Source organism: Camelina sativa, chromosome 7 (assembly GCF_000633955.1).
Source record: "Camelina sativa cultivar DH55 chromosome 7, Cs, whole genome shotgun sequence".
NCBI classification, from domain to species: domain Eukaryota; kingdom Viridiplantae; phylum Streptophyta; class Magnoliopsida; order Brassicales; family Brassicaceae; genus Camelina; species Camelina sativa.
In genome coordinates this window covers 15,988,511-16,003,345 of record NC_025691.1, presented here as the reverse complement: position 1 = coordinate 16,003,345, position 14,835 = coordinate 15,988,511, and the positions used below count along the sequence as shown (strand labels likewise).

The window sequence follows — 14,835 nt, the reverse complement described above, 5'->3', positions numbered from 1 at the left end:
ATATATATATATCTATTATATAGTCTACCAAAGAAAGTCATGTACTTCTGAAATATTAAATAGGGGATGAAAGCAGTCAATTAATATTAATTACATATTTGAGAAATAAATAATCGAATATTAGATTGCATAAGTTAGGGTTATAGAAAACAAACCTTATTAAACTAAGTTAGATATGAGTTCTTCGTTTGATGATGAAACTTCCCAGCCTTTGCTTTATGTAATTTACCTGATGTTTATCGGTCACATACAAGAAAATAATAGGCACTTAGCATTCCGATTTACAGAAGCAATTACATTCGGTTAATGACTTTCCTAGAGTGCAAAGACAAATTATTTATGTTGAGGCGATTAACGGGGGCTAGTGGGGTCCGCGAGACGGGTTGTCACAATAATAATGAAAGTTATATGGTTCGTATGAATGTGACCCTCTACGAGATTCCGGCAGTTGTTTTCTCCGATGCATGAAATAAAGAACACAATTGGAGATTAAATTAGTCAATCAATTTGGTTAATTACAGCAGAAGTTTTACACACATTTATGTTTTGCAATCATACTAATAATCAGAATTAAACAAATCTCTATAACTTCATAATTTGAAAAATCCGGAGGATTTAAACTGTCCAGCCGGAGATGGTAGAAATCATAGAAGTACAATGATTCAGAAAGATTTAGAAGCAGCTTACCAATTTGCTTGAAGAAATTAACCAATTTCAAAAAATCTCCGGCTGAAACCCATTTGTGTATCGATAGTTCATCCTAAAAAGCCAAAAGTACCTATTCACGATTTTTAAATTATGTTTTTTGAGTCGGTCGTTCTAACAGATTGATGAAAGTTCCAGAGAATTTTGGACGAAATACAGAACTAATTTTCAGAATCAAGATAAATAAGATGAACGAAGAAGATTGTGGGAGATGAATTACAACAAGGAGCAAAAAGAGGGTGACTGTTCCAGTTCTTATTTCTCAATCTCATCATAAAAGTTGTATTAAATTATTTTTTGTTAAAGGTCAAAAGGCCTAAATTGTATTATCTTATATAACCAAAAGGCCCAATCAGAAATCGTTTGTGAATTAAAACGTAACCCATTACATCTTTATCATATTCATAAATATGAAGACTATTAATTTCAAATTAAAATAATAGTGACACTTAAAAGTGTAAAATAAAAAATAGATAAATTAACTTAATATATTATGAATAATCTATTATTCCAAATTTATAAAATAAAATTAACATAAACTACCAAATCCGTAATTCAACAAACAACCAATTCCACAATTCAACTAAAAGAATTCAACTCAAACCTCATTCTAAATCAATATCATAAAACAATAATACACTTAAAAACATGCAAAAATTAAAAAACAAAAAAAAAAACAAAATACTTGCAAATATTATTATACATTTTACTCTCAACATATAAATTCTACTTAATTAGTACCAACAAAATGAATAATAATAATGATTCGTCACGAAGTGTACCGCGGGTTCAAACCTTCAATAATGAATTATATTGGTATAGCATATAAATAATTAAATTTATTTGGTTATCACTTTTGGAAATATAATAGTGTCCTTACTTTTTCTATTATAATAGTTTTCAAAATTAAGAATGTAAATAACATCAAATATATTAAATATATATATGATCATCTTTGTTTTAAAAAATATAGTATAACATTGAAATGTTTTAAACCAAAAAGTGATGTTTCGCATGTTAATTAGTATGAGTTGTTTGGTTACATGAGAGTACCCATTAGTTAAACCAAAGTGCGTTAGGTAGATGAGACTAGGGGTCTAAATATTTCAATCAAAAAGACATATTTTGTATATACTTCGGTACGATGATTTTCTGGGGGTTAAAGATCTTTAAATCTGCTGTGGAACGGGTTTACAGCATGACAAGTTTAAAATATTAAAGCAACAATAAAACTATTTAATTTATTTCATAAAGTATATATTTATAAACATAGTTTGGAATTAGTTAAGTTACAAATTATATCCATATTTATTATATGAACTATAAAATATACAACCACGTGAAAGAAAAAAACCATATTATACCGTTTTGACTAATACTTTAAAATTTTAAAACACGAAAGTATTAAAAAAAAAAAAAAAAAAAAAAAAAAAAAAAAAAAAAAAAAAANCCTTCACACTATATATTAATTAATAAATTATAAAAATCAAACAATTTAATGTATCACAAAAAAAACCCAAAATTTACAAGTTAGTTACAAGATTTTAATTATTTTAAAAAAGAATAAACTTTTTAAGTTATACTCATACTATAACTAAATTTAATTGTATTTTTAAAATAGTTATTAAATAATTGCAAAATAAAATTTACTTAGTAATAAACATAAAAGATTATAACTAAAAAGTTATAAAAAATTTGACCCGCGGTGTACCGCACAGTATTAGAACTAAACACAAAACTACCTCTCATTACTACGAGATATAAACAAAATATTCGTCTTAAATTAAACAAATGAAATTTGTCATGATTAGTAAGAGCTAAAGGATTATGGCGAAACTTAGAGGGTGTTATTCAATGGTAGATTTTCACAGAATTAGAATGTAATCGCAATCCACTCCAACACATAGAGACATCACTGTTGCCTAAATACATGTATTAGCATTTACTTTAGTCAACAAATCAAGCAGACTCTTGTTGGATTTCACCAACAAAGGCACGTGCTCTGCACATGGCTACCAACGGCCTAGCTCTAGGCATTATGAGTCCTCCACCTTCATTCATATCCACATTTTCTTCTCCAATCCTCTCCCATTCAAAACATTGAATCAGACACCCAAGAGTCAAACTTACTAGCCGTTGAGCTAATACGTACCCAGGACACGCCCTCCTTCCTAACCCGAACGCCATTAATTTATGACTCTCTCCTTCTTTCTCGAACCTCTCGGGCTTGAAACTCGTGGGGTCATCCCATAGCTGAGGATCTCTTTGTATGGCCCATACATTCACCAATAACCTCGTGCCACTCGGCATATCATAACCTGCCACTTTACAGTCTTCTGATGCGACATGAGGGACCAACAATGGCGCCGCGGGGTACATCCGCAATGTTTCAGAGACAATATTTTGAAGATAAGAAAGATTGGCGATGTCTGATTCTTCCATAAGCTTGTTTAAACCAACTTTATTGTCGATTTCATCTCTCGCCTTTTTTAGTACATCCGGATGGTTCAATAGGCTTGACAATGCCCATTCCAATGTTACCGCTGAAGTATCAGTCCCCGCCAGTATAAGAGACTGCACATTGCACGCATACACGAAAAAAAAATGAACAATGACTAAATAAATCGACTAATTAACTAAAAATGGTTACTTACGATTATAGTTCCTTTAATCGTGTGGTCCGTGTAGTATTCAGGTTGAGTTTCTTGCAGAGAAAGCAAGTGATCGATCATAGTGTTCTCCTTCTCCTTTGCTGCTCGTTTCTCATCGACTAGTCCTTGAAGGAACTCATCAAGCCTACCACCAATTTTTTTTATCCGTGTCTCGAAATTTGTGATATATCCCAAGACCGGTAAATAGTCAGCAACGTTTCCAGCACCACAAAAACTTACAGCCTCTGCGATAAGTTGGCGGACGTGTTTAGCCTCTGGATCATCCTCTAAACCGTCTCCGTAGTAACATTTACCAGCCACCATTCTAGTGATGTTGTTAAATGTTAGGTCTGATAATATTGAAGTCATCTCAACCTTTGCAAAATCCTACAAAATTCATTACAATATACACCTTAATTATGTTACGTCAATAACGCAAATCATAAAACACAACTTATAAATTTTCGATATGGTAATAACGTACTAGACTGAACCAGAGATTAATATTATTATTATATATACATAATATTTTATTTAAATCTTCGAAATGGTAATAAGGTACGTAATTCCAGTAATATATTAATTGGTAGGAAACTTGTCAAAAAAAACAAAAAAACTTACAGGACACAAATAGTCAAAACAATGACAAAATTCAGAAACCTTACAAATAAGTGATAACTAAATAATTGAGTTTATGTGTAACAATTTAGGTCGCTAGTTCAGCCCCAAATGGGAATGATTCCGACTATATATTATGGTATTTTTTTGGTAACTAAAAGTTGATTTTGCCAAATAATATATCTCCTAAATTAGTATTAAAGGTCTCAATTACTTTCATAAAAACTCTATTAGAATTTAGAACATGAGTAAGAAGAGCTCCCTTACAAGTGAAGAGTTACGTGAGAGACAAACTATAAGACGCCGGATCTCGTCACGTCGGATAGAGGTAAAGCTATTAAGACGGTGATTCGAAAAAATCTCCACGGCACCGATACGCCGGAGGTTTCTCCAATGTTCACTATACGGAGCTGAGACCATGGTTGAGCTACCGTACGATATGTGTTTCGAAGCAATCGAGCTCGGGCGGTTCGCGAGGATGATGTCGTTCTTGGTAAAGCATTCTTCGGCGATCGTGTGCGAAGAAATGACGAAAACTAGTTTGTTTCCAAGGCGGAGGGAGAAGATCGGAGAATCGTTTAGTGATTGAGAGACGGAGAAGAAAACGCGGTGAAGCGGTGGTTTGAGGAGGCGGAGGTGGCCGATGAATGGAAGTGAGAACGGTGGAGACGGAGGAAGGTTTTGTGTTGGTTTGAGTTTCTTGATGAGTAGTATTGTTAGAGTGAGGATTAGGATGATGATTGTGAAAACTAGGGTTTGAGCTTCTTCTTCCACCATTGTTGATTTGGGTTTGAGAGACTTTGCTTGGAATTTGAATTGAACATACATCACAATTTAAAGAATCAGCTCACATATTATTTTTTTTTCATAAAAATGACACAACTTACGTATAGAAAGACTCAACTCACAAACAAGTTAAAAAATGACCAAACTTACATAATATCAAATTATTTGTTATTAGTCGTCTAAAAAAACTAATCCTTCAAACGTCTCTTCACGACGTGCATGGTTATAATATATACTCAATAGAATAATTAATAATCAAATGGCAAGGAGATAACAAAAAAAATATTAAAATCCTGATTAGCTTATTTGGTTTACATTATCAATCACATGGCCATCTATATATCACATTCACTTATTTTGGTTACATTTAAGACATCTTCAACGTTACCATAACATTTAATTATCGATCTATTTCAACTTTCTGACCATTATAAAGTGTGGAAACGTGGAAACTGTAAATATCTTAATGGATAATATATAGATGGCGTATGATTGATTCTGATGATGTATAACTCGAATAAGTCGATAAAGATTTTTAAACTCTATTAAAAAAAAAGAGTTTAAAAATTCTTTTTTTTTTTGGGTGGAATTTAACCCTTTTACAATAAAAGTCATTAAATATAAGTGATTAATAACTAATAAGATAAAAGAATAACAATTATTATAAATCTATATATACATTTTTGAAATACATTTTGGGTTCTACCTTTTTATTTGTACTTATTTAAACTTTTATTTACAAATTTAATCCCTAATAAATTTCCAAAAATAACATTACTCCAGATTTTGTTTCCTAAATATTTTACATTCCATTCCAACTAAAAAAATACAGCATAATCAATATGGAAACATAAACTATGATATATTTAACCACACCTTCTATTGTTTATTGAAGATAATCTATCTCTAAATCCTTTGGAAAAAAAAAACAACAATTTTATTCCTATTTTGTTTTCCAAAACCTGTGAGCTTTAGGTGGGTGTATTGAAACCATGATTTTGGAGAATTTGATGAGATTTAAGAAATTTGGAATTTTGATAGATTTTAGGGAAGTTGATATGATTTTCTGTAAAATTCTTTCAAATCCCACCTAAAACCATGAGATTTAGATTTCTGTATTTTTAACTAAACAAATCCTCTCAAATCCTCCAGAATCCCTAAAAGTCATTAAAATCCAAATCCACAAACTGTTTTGAATAACAGTAGATTTTAAAAAAGATTTTTAAATCATCAGTTCAATAACAGTGAATTTTAATAGACTTTTTAAAATCCATGATTGAATAACATAGGATTTGTAAATTTTACACAAATCACTTAAAATGTCAAGTTGAATACATCCCATTAATTCTTAACGTAAGAAGAACTTCGATTCACATTTATTTAAATATTATAATTAATATATATATATAAACTTAATAAATTTTAAAATATTATGAATTTGTAAAATTAAAAAATTTTAAAATACTATATAATATAGTTATATAGTAGATGAGTTATAAAGAGGACATGTTGGAATTAATAAAATATCATTAAGTTTGTGCTAACACGGGTTAAATCCTCATTTTGTTATTTGTCAACACAATTAATATTAGAATATTTGACATATAAAAATTAAGTTGATTTAACTAAGCTTGTGTAAAATAATTAAATCATTAGAGAAAATGTGACTTAATCATAGCGTATAAATGACTTACTATATATTTAGATCCCTTATTATTTGTTATAATAATTAAAAATCAATATAAAATCTCAAACACTAAACAAAACAAACTAAATATAACAAACAAATAGTCATGAAGTATATTGCATGTTAAAAAATCAATATAAATATTTAGCCACACAAACGGTCGGGAAATTTAGTTATTCCTTTAATTGCAAAACAAAAATAAAATAGAAATAATAATAAATATTATATGGAAGTGGCAGGTTAAAATCTAGTTTGTATTGTAAAGATAAAATGACAATTAATACGGCAAATAAAACGAAGCCGATGGAGTATTATTGTGTTGAGTATATTTTGTTTTTTAAAAGTCAAAACAGGACAGACTCTGGGATACGACTTATAATATAAAACATAAACAAAATCTTTTTCCTTCATGTCTATGAGTAGGCCTGAGCCAATTATCCGGCATCCGAATTTCGATCCAGAATTCGGTCATATCTGCTCGGAGAAATAGGATATTCGCCTATGGTAGATCCGGATAAAATTATGGATCCGGCAGATCTGTAACCGGATTCGGATTGTATAAAATTTGTGAACCGGATATCTGAGATCCGGTTGCATTATTAATGGATCTACTATTATTAGTGGGCAATGAATTTTAGTGGACTATGATATATTAATAAATGAGATCATGTATTAGCTTTTTAGTCTCTTTCTCTCCCACTTTTTTCAGTTTTCACCATTAAACCTATCTTGTGAATCTTTCTTTTTCCCTTTGTTACGAATCTTTAGGGTAAAGGTTCTTTATTTTGTTTTTTCTTCCTCTTTTTTAGATTTTCTTTCATTGGTTTTTTAGAAATTGAAACGAAACTCCGACTCACCGATCTAATAGATCTGAGAATGCATGTGTGTTTTGCCGAATCATCTGTGTAGAACAAAACCCCTGTTCTCTGACCTTGAAATCCGATGAAAGAGAGAGAGGGAGAGAAGAGGAGGGTGAAGAAAAAGAAGATGCCAAAAGAGCAAGAGTGGATTTGGATTTAAGGAGGCGAAAAGCATCAAAGAGAAGAATAGATGACAGGGTCCGATAAGTGGAAAAAAAATTCGGAACGGATCCGGATATCCGCGGATATCAAGTTTTGTTCATGGATACCCGAGATCCAGATATCCGAATTTACGAATCTGGATACGGATTGTGATAGTATGAATCCGCCAGACTCGAATTTGGATCTGGATACCTCCAAAAATCCCGGATATCTGAATCCGTCTCCGGGCTAAGTATGACTAATAAAAATAATTTGTAATCTTTCTTACTAAAATAATTTTTGTAGTTTGGTGTCATTCTTAACAAAATAAAAGTTTGTAGATTCGGTCTTCCTATAATAAATTATATTATCTGTGTCAGCCTGATCATTAATAATAAACATAATTTATAAGTTAGATCATTTTTAATAACGATGACTAGGTGATTTAATTACCCTCACTTTATACGGGAGAAGATAACATTGAAATATATTCTAGTACTAGTTTAGAGAAATTGTTACACAGTGGCGGATCCAGCAAATGTTTTGAGGGGGTCCAAAAAAAACCCAAAGGTGTTCAATTGGGGATTTGAACACTTGAACTCAACTAGTATGGTGCATCATTGACCGCTAGACTACTTACAACACTAATAAGTAGGCATAAACTAAACTTTTTATATTTTTATCTGGTGCACTTGCACCCCCTCTAATGCACGTGGATCCGCACCTGTAACACACATCTATATTAATGCGACTCGATTAGCAATTTAGCATGGTGATAGTCAAATAAACTGATATAGTGTATACTTGGTACTTTTGTTTAGAAAGGCATAAGTATATTATATTTTTATTGCATTTGTGTGGTTCATGGCAAAAAAAACATATATCAATGCTAACCGCAAATACAAAAGATCGGGTTTATCATTAGGTGCAACAACATTTGTTTACGAAACGACCAAAAGTAACACATTGTCCGGATGAGAACCCAGCGTTTCTACAGTCTACCCCACATTTACCATTCCCATACGTTGCCGAACAAGTAGTCTTGCACATATTATCAATTCTCCCTGTAGGTTTGATCTCTGCAAGTCCACAAAATCACCACACATGTAATAATATAATATACAAATATACAATCATATATATATATATATATATATATATATATATCAATGTTATTGCTTTGAAATGATGAAACCTATATTAACAAACAACAACATAGAAATAAAAATGTTACCTGAAGCCAAGACGTTGTAGTTCGACAAAGAAACTGTCAGTACTATCAAAAGTAAAAAGGTCATTGAAGTCTTTGTGATGCTCATTTTCTTGCTTGTAGTATATATCAAGTTATCAACTATAAAATAGTATATATATTAGACAAATCTGTTTTGTGATTTTGTAGATTGGAAGTACAAGCTCTACTTATAGAGCATTAAGGTTTTGTGGTTCAAACAAAATGTTTACAATTGTATTTCTTACCATTGATGCATCTTTCATATATACTAATAATATTTTTTTGACTAAAATATATTTTTATTAACATTGGTGGCTCTTCCACATATACTAAACAATATTTTTTCTGACTAGAAGATATTTTTATTTTTATGACTATTTTTACATACAAAACTTATTCTTTTTTTTTTTAATTTGTTTAAAAACCAAGGTTGACCTTTAACAAAAAAAATAAGATTGACCGGACCCTAGAATAAAATCCTATACTAACTTTATGAGTTATCTGAGAATAATATAGAGGTTTAGAGAATGGAACTCCATAGTTTGTTCAAAAAAAAAAATGAAACTCCATTTTGAGCCTTGGCATTGGAAAGTAGAAATTTCCACCGCATACAGTTGATGAATTTATTTGGTAAAATTCACCAAGTTTTAAGATCGGTTTTTACTTTTTAAACCAACCTCCTAAAGATATTCCTCATTCACAATTGAGTGTAAGTCACAAAACTAATTTGAATTAACTTTGTTTTTTATGCATTTAGTTTTTGTTTTAATCAAAAATAAATCTTAAAGGTTAATTGGTCAAATGTGTTGATTTTACAATTAAGATGATTAAAATTAAAAAGGTTAATATATATATATATATATGAATTAGAATTAAAAATAAATTTCTAATGCATCAATAGGGTGAGAGACGAAACTCAACATAGGAGAATTATTAAGTTACTAAAATGATAACTTATAGTTTTATAATATAATATCATGTAAAATATTTAGATGTGTTTGCTTGTTGCTAACAAATTACATATATGTTATTTATGTAGGTAATTCACATTTAAATATATTAGGTTAATTAGTATAAAGTGTGTTATGGTGTTATTTTATTTTCTTTTTGTATTATTTATTTATTGTTATATATTAGTTATTTTTAAGATAATGATATACATAAGTTTAATTAAAATACATATTAGTGTATTTAAATTTGAGAAAAAAGAAACATATATTAGTGTATTACTAAATAGTTTTAATGAATTTTGTTAATTTTAGACCTATGTCAAGTTCTCAAGCGACTTATGTTACTCCCTAGTTGAAAGTTTTTGGAATACTCTTTACTTTAATATATTTGATCCAAAATATGAATTGTACGAGTTTAAATACGAATGGATTTTTAATACTAATTAGATTAGTAACAAATGTTGTGTTGTCATAATCGATTTTGTCTTGTATCCATCGTTTTGATTGAATATTACGTTTTACGTAACGTAGTACAAATACAAATGAAATAATAACAGCAACATACAGACAATAAACCGTCGCCTTAAAACATGTATTAGCATTTACAAAAGTCTACTATACAATTAAGCAGACTCATGTAGGATTTTACCAACAAAGTCCCGTGCTCTGCACATGGCTACCAAAGGTTTAGCTCTAGGCATTGTGAGTCCTCCACATTCAGTCATATCCACCTCTTCTTCTCCAATCCTCTCCCACTCAAAACATTGAATCAGACACCCAAGAGTTAAGTTTACCAACCGTTGAGCTAGTCCGGCCCCGGGACACGCCCTTCTTCCTAACCCGAACGTTATTAGTTTACGACTCACTCCTTCTCTCTCGAACCTCTCTGGCTTGAAACTCGCGGGATCATCCCATAGGTTAGGATCTCTGTGTATAGCCCACACGTTCACTAATAACATAGTACCACGCGGCATATCGTATTCCCGTACTTTACAGTCTTCTGATGCGACGTGCGGGACTGACATTGGCCCTGCAGGGTATAACCGCAACGTTTCAAAGACGATGTTCTGAAGATACGGAAGGTTTGAGATGTCTGATTCCTCCACAAGCCTATCTAAGCCAATATTATTGTCGATTTCATCTCTCGCCTTCTTTAATACTTCAGGATGGTTCAATAGGTTCGACAATGCCCATTCCAAAGTTACCGCTGATGTATCAGTCCCCGCAAGTATAAGAGACTGCACATCACACACATACACGAAATAAAACCAAAAAATGTGACGACCATTGACGTAAATCAACTTATGAACTTGTTGTGATTACTTACGAGCATGGTTCCTTTGATGGTGTGGTCTGTGTAATACTCAGGTTGTGATTCTTGCAAAGAAAGCAAGTGATCAATCATTGTATTCTCCTTCTTCTCCTTTGCCGCTCGTTTCTCATCAACCAATCCTTGGAAAAACTCATCAAGCCTACCAGCAATCTTCTTTACCCGTCTCTCGAAATCTGTAAACCATCTCAAGACCGGTAAATGATCAGCCGCATGTCCAGCACCAAAACAAGTCATCGCCTCTCCGATAAGCTGCCTCACACGTTTAGCCTCTAAATCATCCTCTGCACCATCTCCGTAGTAACATTTTCCAGCCACCATTCTAATGATGTTGTTGAATGATAAGTTGGATAACATTGAGTTCATCTCAACCTTCCCAAATTCCTGCCAAAATCCAAATTTATTATATAAGACCTTAATGTTAAATTAATCACACAAATCATACCTAAGCCTGAATTTATATTAAATTAGTGATTAAGGCCTAACTTTAGCATTAGTTAATGATTAAGGCCTAAATTTATCTAAAATTAGGGATTAAGGCCGAAGTTTAAATACTAAATTAGTAAGTACGCTTCACTAATCACTTACGAGTGAAGAGTTCTGAGAGCGAGAGAGACGAGCGATGAGTCGGCGGATCTCGTCACGGCGAATAGAGGTAAAGCTATTAAGACGGTGATTGGAAAAGATCTCGACGGCGCCGATACGTCGGAGGTTTCTCCACTGCTCACTATACGGAGCCGAGACCATCGACGAGTAATTGTAAGAGATGTGTTTGGAAGCCATCGATTTAGGTCGGTTCGCGAGAACGACGTCGTTTTTGGTGAAACATTCTTCGACGATCGGGAGAGAAGAGACGACGAACACGAGTTTGTTACCGAGACGGAGGGAGAAGATCGGGGAATCGTTTAGCGATTTGGAGACGGAGAGGAGGACGCGGTGGAGGGGCGGTTTGAGGAGACGGAGGTGGCCGATGATTGGAAGTGAGGACGGTGGTGATGGAGGAAGGTTTTGGTTTTGTTTGAGGTTTTTGATGAAGAGTGTGAGAGAGGAGATGGTTAGGATGATGGAGGTGAGGATTAGGATCATTTGAGATTCTTCTTCCATTGTTTGTATATATTCTTTTTTTTTTTTGTCCTTCTGCGTGAAAGATTGATTATAGCAGAGGAAGAGCAGAGGAAGATATGGTTGAGAATTCTTGGAAATGATTATTGAACATATCTCGAGAAAGGCCTTTTGTGAGACCCAAAAATGAAAAGAAGAGGTCACACATCTCACATGTGTAAATTTTATGGGACTTTTCCCGATTAAGGAATAAACACCCCGCACGGGTCAATTAAAATGATGAATTTAGACAATCGTATTATCATCGCATAAGCAAACGGTTTTCTGCAAACCAAAAGTGATGTTAAAACCAAAAGTGATGTTTTTAGATCCGAATCCGTTTAGAAAACCAATAATTTTAATTGGGTGACATCCGTTTAAGCCCTTTTATTAACGGGTCTTATTTCATTTTAAATGAGCAGCCCAATAACTTTTTTTTTTTTGAATTCTTGATGTTAACGACAGCGTTTAGTCGAACTTAGGGCTAATGTCAGAGAAGTCGAACTCACGACTCGCGAAGCTGATCCTTTTGCTCTCTAATCCGACTCGGAGGCTCCACCGCCACAACCTTTCGCCACCACATCCGAATCGGAGGCTCCACCGTCACAACTCTTTGTGCTTGATAGTTTGTTTATTGCTTATGCTTTGTATTTCAATCAGATTTGAAAGGGACTAAAGTTTAAGTTCTACACTTCTACTGCTGCTGAAGAAGATAAACGCAAAGCTAGAGCATTGAGGTACTTTTCTACACATCCCAATTTCTGTTTATCCATGAGGTAGTGGTTGATGCTTTTATAAACTTGTTTGTTTGCTTGTTAAATTACGAATGTTATAAACTTGTTTGTTTGCGTATTTGTTATAAACCTGTTTGCTGCTTTTTAATTTGATGCGTGTTTTCAAAGAAGTTTTCAAAGATATGTGATGTGTGTGTTGAGCCAGAGAAGTACTTGAATATGTTTTCTCATAATCTTTAAGAACAATCGTTTTCTCATAATGTGTGTAATCACTTTAGTTTGACAATAGTATAAAGATTGTTGGTTTAGCTTTATTAGACTCGGTTTACTTATTGTATTTTAAGAATTTACTTGTTGTGCTACTAGCAAAGTTAGAAAAGGTAAAGTTAGCGTGTGAATTTGTTGATTGTGGTACTAAAAATCTCAAAAATCTTTTCTATGTTATTTTCATTTTTCATAAATACAAACAAAAATAAATGATGATGTCGAGTCTTAACTCTTAAGAGGATAGTAAATTACAAGTCTTTGTTGAGTTTATATAGTCTTTGTTGAGTAAACTCAACAAGTCTTTGTTGAGTTTATATAGTCTTTGTTGAGTTTATATAGTCTTTGTTTCAAGTCTTCGGTTTGGATACTCTTATATAGCTATAAAGTATAAATGATAGAGGTTTATATATGTCCACTCTGTTTTTACAGAATGGACTTAGAGTCTCAATATACAATGGCATTGCTCAATGCTCAAAATGACTATATCGATATGAATGAGGAAGATGCACAAGATGAAGACATTGAGATGGATGAGGGAGATTCAAAAATTGAAGAACCAGAGCAAAGTGACACAGTGTCTCAAGCAACAGCTCAAGCTACACGAAAGAGACGTTTAACTTCAAAGGTTTGGAAGGAATTTGTATCAGTTGGGATAGAAGAAAATAAAAAGGAGAGAGGCAGATGCATCCATTGTGGTAAGAAGTTGGTGATTAATACAAAAACACACAGAACAAAGAGTTTCCATCGCCATTTGTTGACGTGTCCAAAGAAGCCTAGAAAGGAAGACATGCCTCCATATGATCCGAAGAAAGATTGAGAGATGACTAGCGAGATCATTATCTATCATGATCTGCCGTTTCGCTATGTGGAATATGAAAAAGTGAGAGCAAGAGACAAGTATCTTAATCCGGACTGCCAACCGATATGTAGACAAACTGCTAAAGCAGATGTCTATAGAAGGTATGAGATCAAAAAGGTTAAAGTAAAAGAGATACTTGCAAGACATCGAGGTCGTGTCTGTTTCACTTCAGATTTATGGTCTGCTCGTGCCACAGTTATGAGTTATATTTGTTTGACGACTCATTTCATCGATGATGATTGGAACTTAAACTGTATGATTCTAGCATTTTGTGAACTGAAGTCTCTTCACACAGGTGAAGAAATTTCCATCAAGATATTGGTGTGTTTGAAAGAATGGGGTCTGGAGAAGAAGGTTTTTTCAATAACTTTAGATAATGCAACAAATAATGATAGTATGCAGAAGATACTTAAGGGTCAACTTCATATGATTAGTGGAAGTGGCCTCTTATGTGATGGTGATTATTTGCATATTAGATATTGTGCTCATGTTTTGAATCTCATAGTAAAAGCTGGTTTAGATCTAGCGAATGATATCTTGCACAATATTAGAGAGAGTGTTAGATATGTTAAAGCATCTCCTTCAAGGAAAGAAGCTTTTGCAACTTGTGTAGAGAGAGTTGGTATTAAAAGTGGAGCTGGTCTGTCACTTGATGTTCCTCATCGTTGGAACTCTACATATGAGATGCGTGCAAGGGCTTTAAAGTTTAGGAAAGAATTTGTTAGCTTGCAATGGTATGACACAAATTACAAGACATTGCCGTCAGAAAATGAATGGAATCGAGGAGAAAAAATATGTGAGTTGTTGAAACCGTTCAGTGTCATCACTACACATTTTTCAGGATCAAAGTATCCCACTGCCAATGTCTATTTCACACAAGTGTGGAGAATTGAGCTGTTGTTGAGGAAATTTGCA

At 32.8% G+C, this 14,835-nt stretch overlaps 3 protein-coding genes across 3 annotated transcripts; all 3 read right to left on the bottom strand.

The window, feature by feature from the left end:
• Nucleotides 2,561–4,900, bottom strand: LOC104701249 (cytochrome P450 81D11-like). The gene is made up of 3 exons (XM_010416896.1): nt 4,242–4,900; nt 3,360–3,743; nt 2,561–3,279 (listed from the first exon to the last, which is right to left on the bottom strand). The coding sequence occupies exons 1-3, from the start codon at nt 4,800–4,802 to the stop codon at nt 2,665–2,667; spliced, it is 1,560 nt and encodes a 519-aa protein (XP_010415198.1). The 5' UTR covers nt 4,803–4,900; the 3' UTR covers nt 2,561–2,664.
• LOC109125623 (defensin-like protein 44) lies at nt 8,306–8,818 on the bottom strand. Its single transcript, XM_019227606.1, has 2 exons — nt 8,683–8,818; nt 8,306–8,527 (listed from the first exon to the last, which is right to left on the bottom strand). The coding sequence occupies exons 1-2, from the start codon at nt 8,765–8,767 to the stop codon at nt 8,370–8,372; spliced, it is 243 nt and encodes an 80-aa protein (XP_019083151.1). The 5' UTR covers nt 8,768–8,818; the 3' UTR covers nt 8,306–8,369.
• Nucleotides 10,096–12,192, bottom strand: LOC104701247 (cytochrome P450 81D11). The gene is made up of 3 exons (XM_010416895.2): nt 11,548–12,192; nt 10,957–11,343; nt 10,096–10,867 (listed from the first exon to the last, which is right to left on the bottom strand). The coding sequence occupies exons 1-3, from the start codon at nt 12,061–12,063 to the stop codon at nt 10,253–10,255; spliced, it is 1,518 nt and encodes a 505-aa protein (XP_010415197.1). The 5' UTR covers nt 12,064–12,192; the 3' UTR covers nt 10,096–10,252.

What these genes read in the sequence shown, in the direction of transcription:
- LOC104701249 (XM_010416896.1), bottom strand. Translation starts at nt 4,802, where the DNA reads ATGTATGTTCAATTCAAATTCCAAGCAAAGTCTCTCAAACCCAAATCA. An exon ending in TCTCACGTAACTCTTCACTT is followed by an intron (nt 3,744 to 4,241) that starts GTAAGGGAGCTC and finishes TGAATTTTGTAG; the next exon opens with GATTTTGCAAAGGTTGAGAT. An exon ending in CGATTAAAGGAACTATAATC is followed by an intron (nt 3,280 to 3,359) that starts GTAAGTAACCAT and finishes TGCAATGTGCAG; the next exon opens with TCTCTTATACTGGCGGGGAC.
- LOC109125623 (XM_019227606.1), bottom strand. Translation starts at nt 8,767, where the DNA reads ATGAGCATCACAAAGACTTCAATGACCTTTTTACTTTTGATAGTACTG. An exon ending in CTACAACGTCTTGGCTTCAG is followed by an intron (nt 8,528 to 8,682) that starts GTAACATTTTTA and finishes GTGGACTTGCAG; the next exon opens with AGATCAAACCTACAGGGAGA.
- LOC104701247 (XM_010416895.2), bottom strand. Translation starts at nt 12,063, where the DNA reads ATGGAAGAAGAATCTCAAATGATCCTAATCCTCACCTCCATCATCCTA. An exon ending in GCTCTCAGAACTCTTCACTC is followed by an intron (nt 11,344 to 11,547) that starts GTAAGTGATTAG and finishes GGATTTTGGCAG; the next exon opens with GAATTTGGGAAGGTTGAGAT. An exon ending in CCATCAAAGGAACCATGCTC is followed by an intron (nt 10,868 to 10,956) that starts GTAAGTAATCAC and finishes TGTGATGTGCAG; the next exon opens with TCTCTTATACTTGCGGGGAC.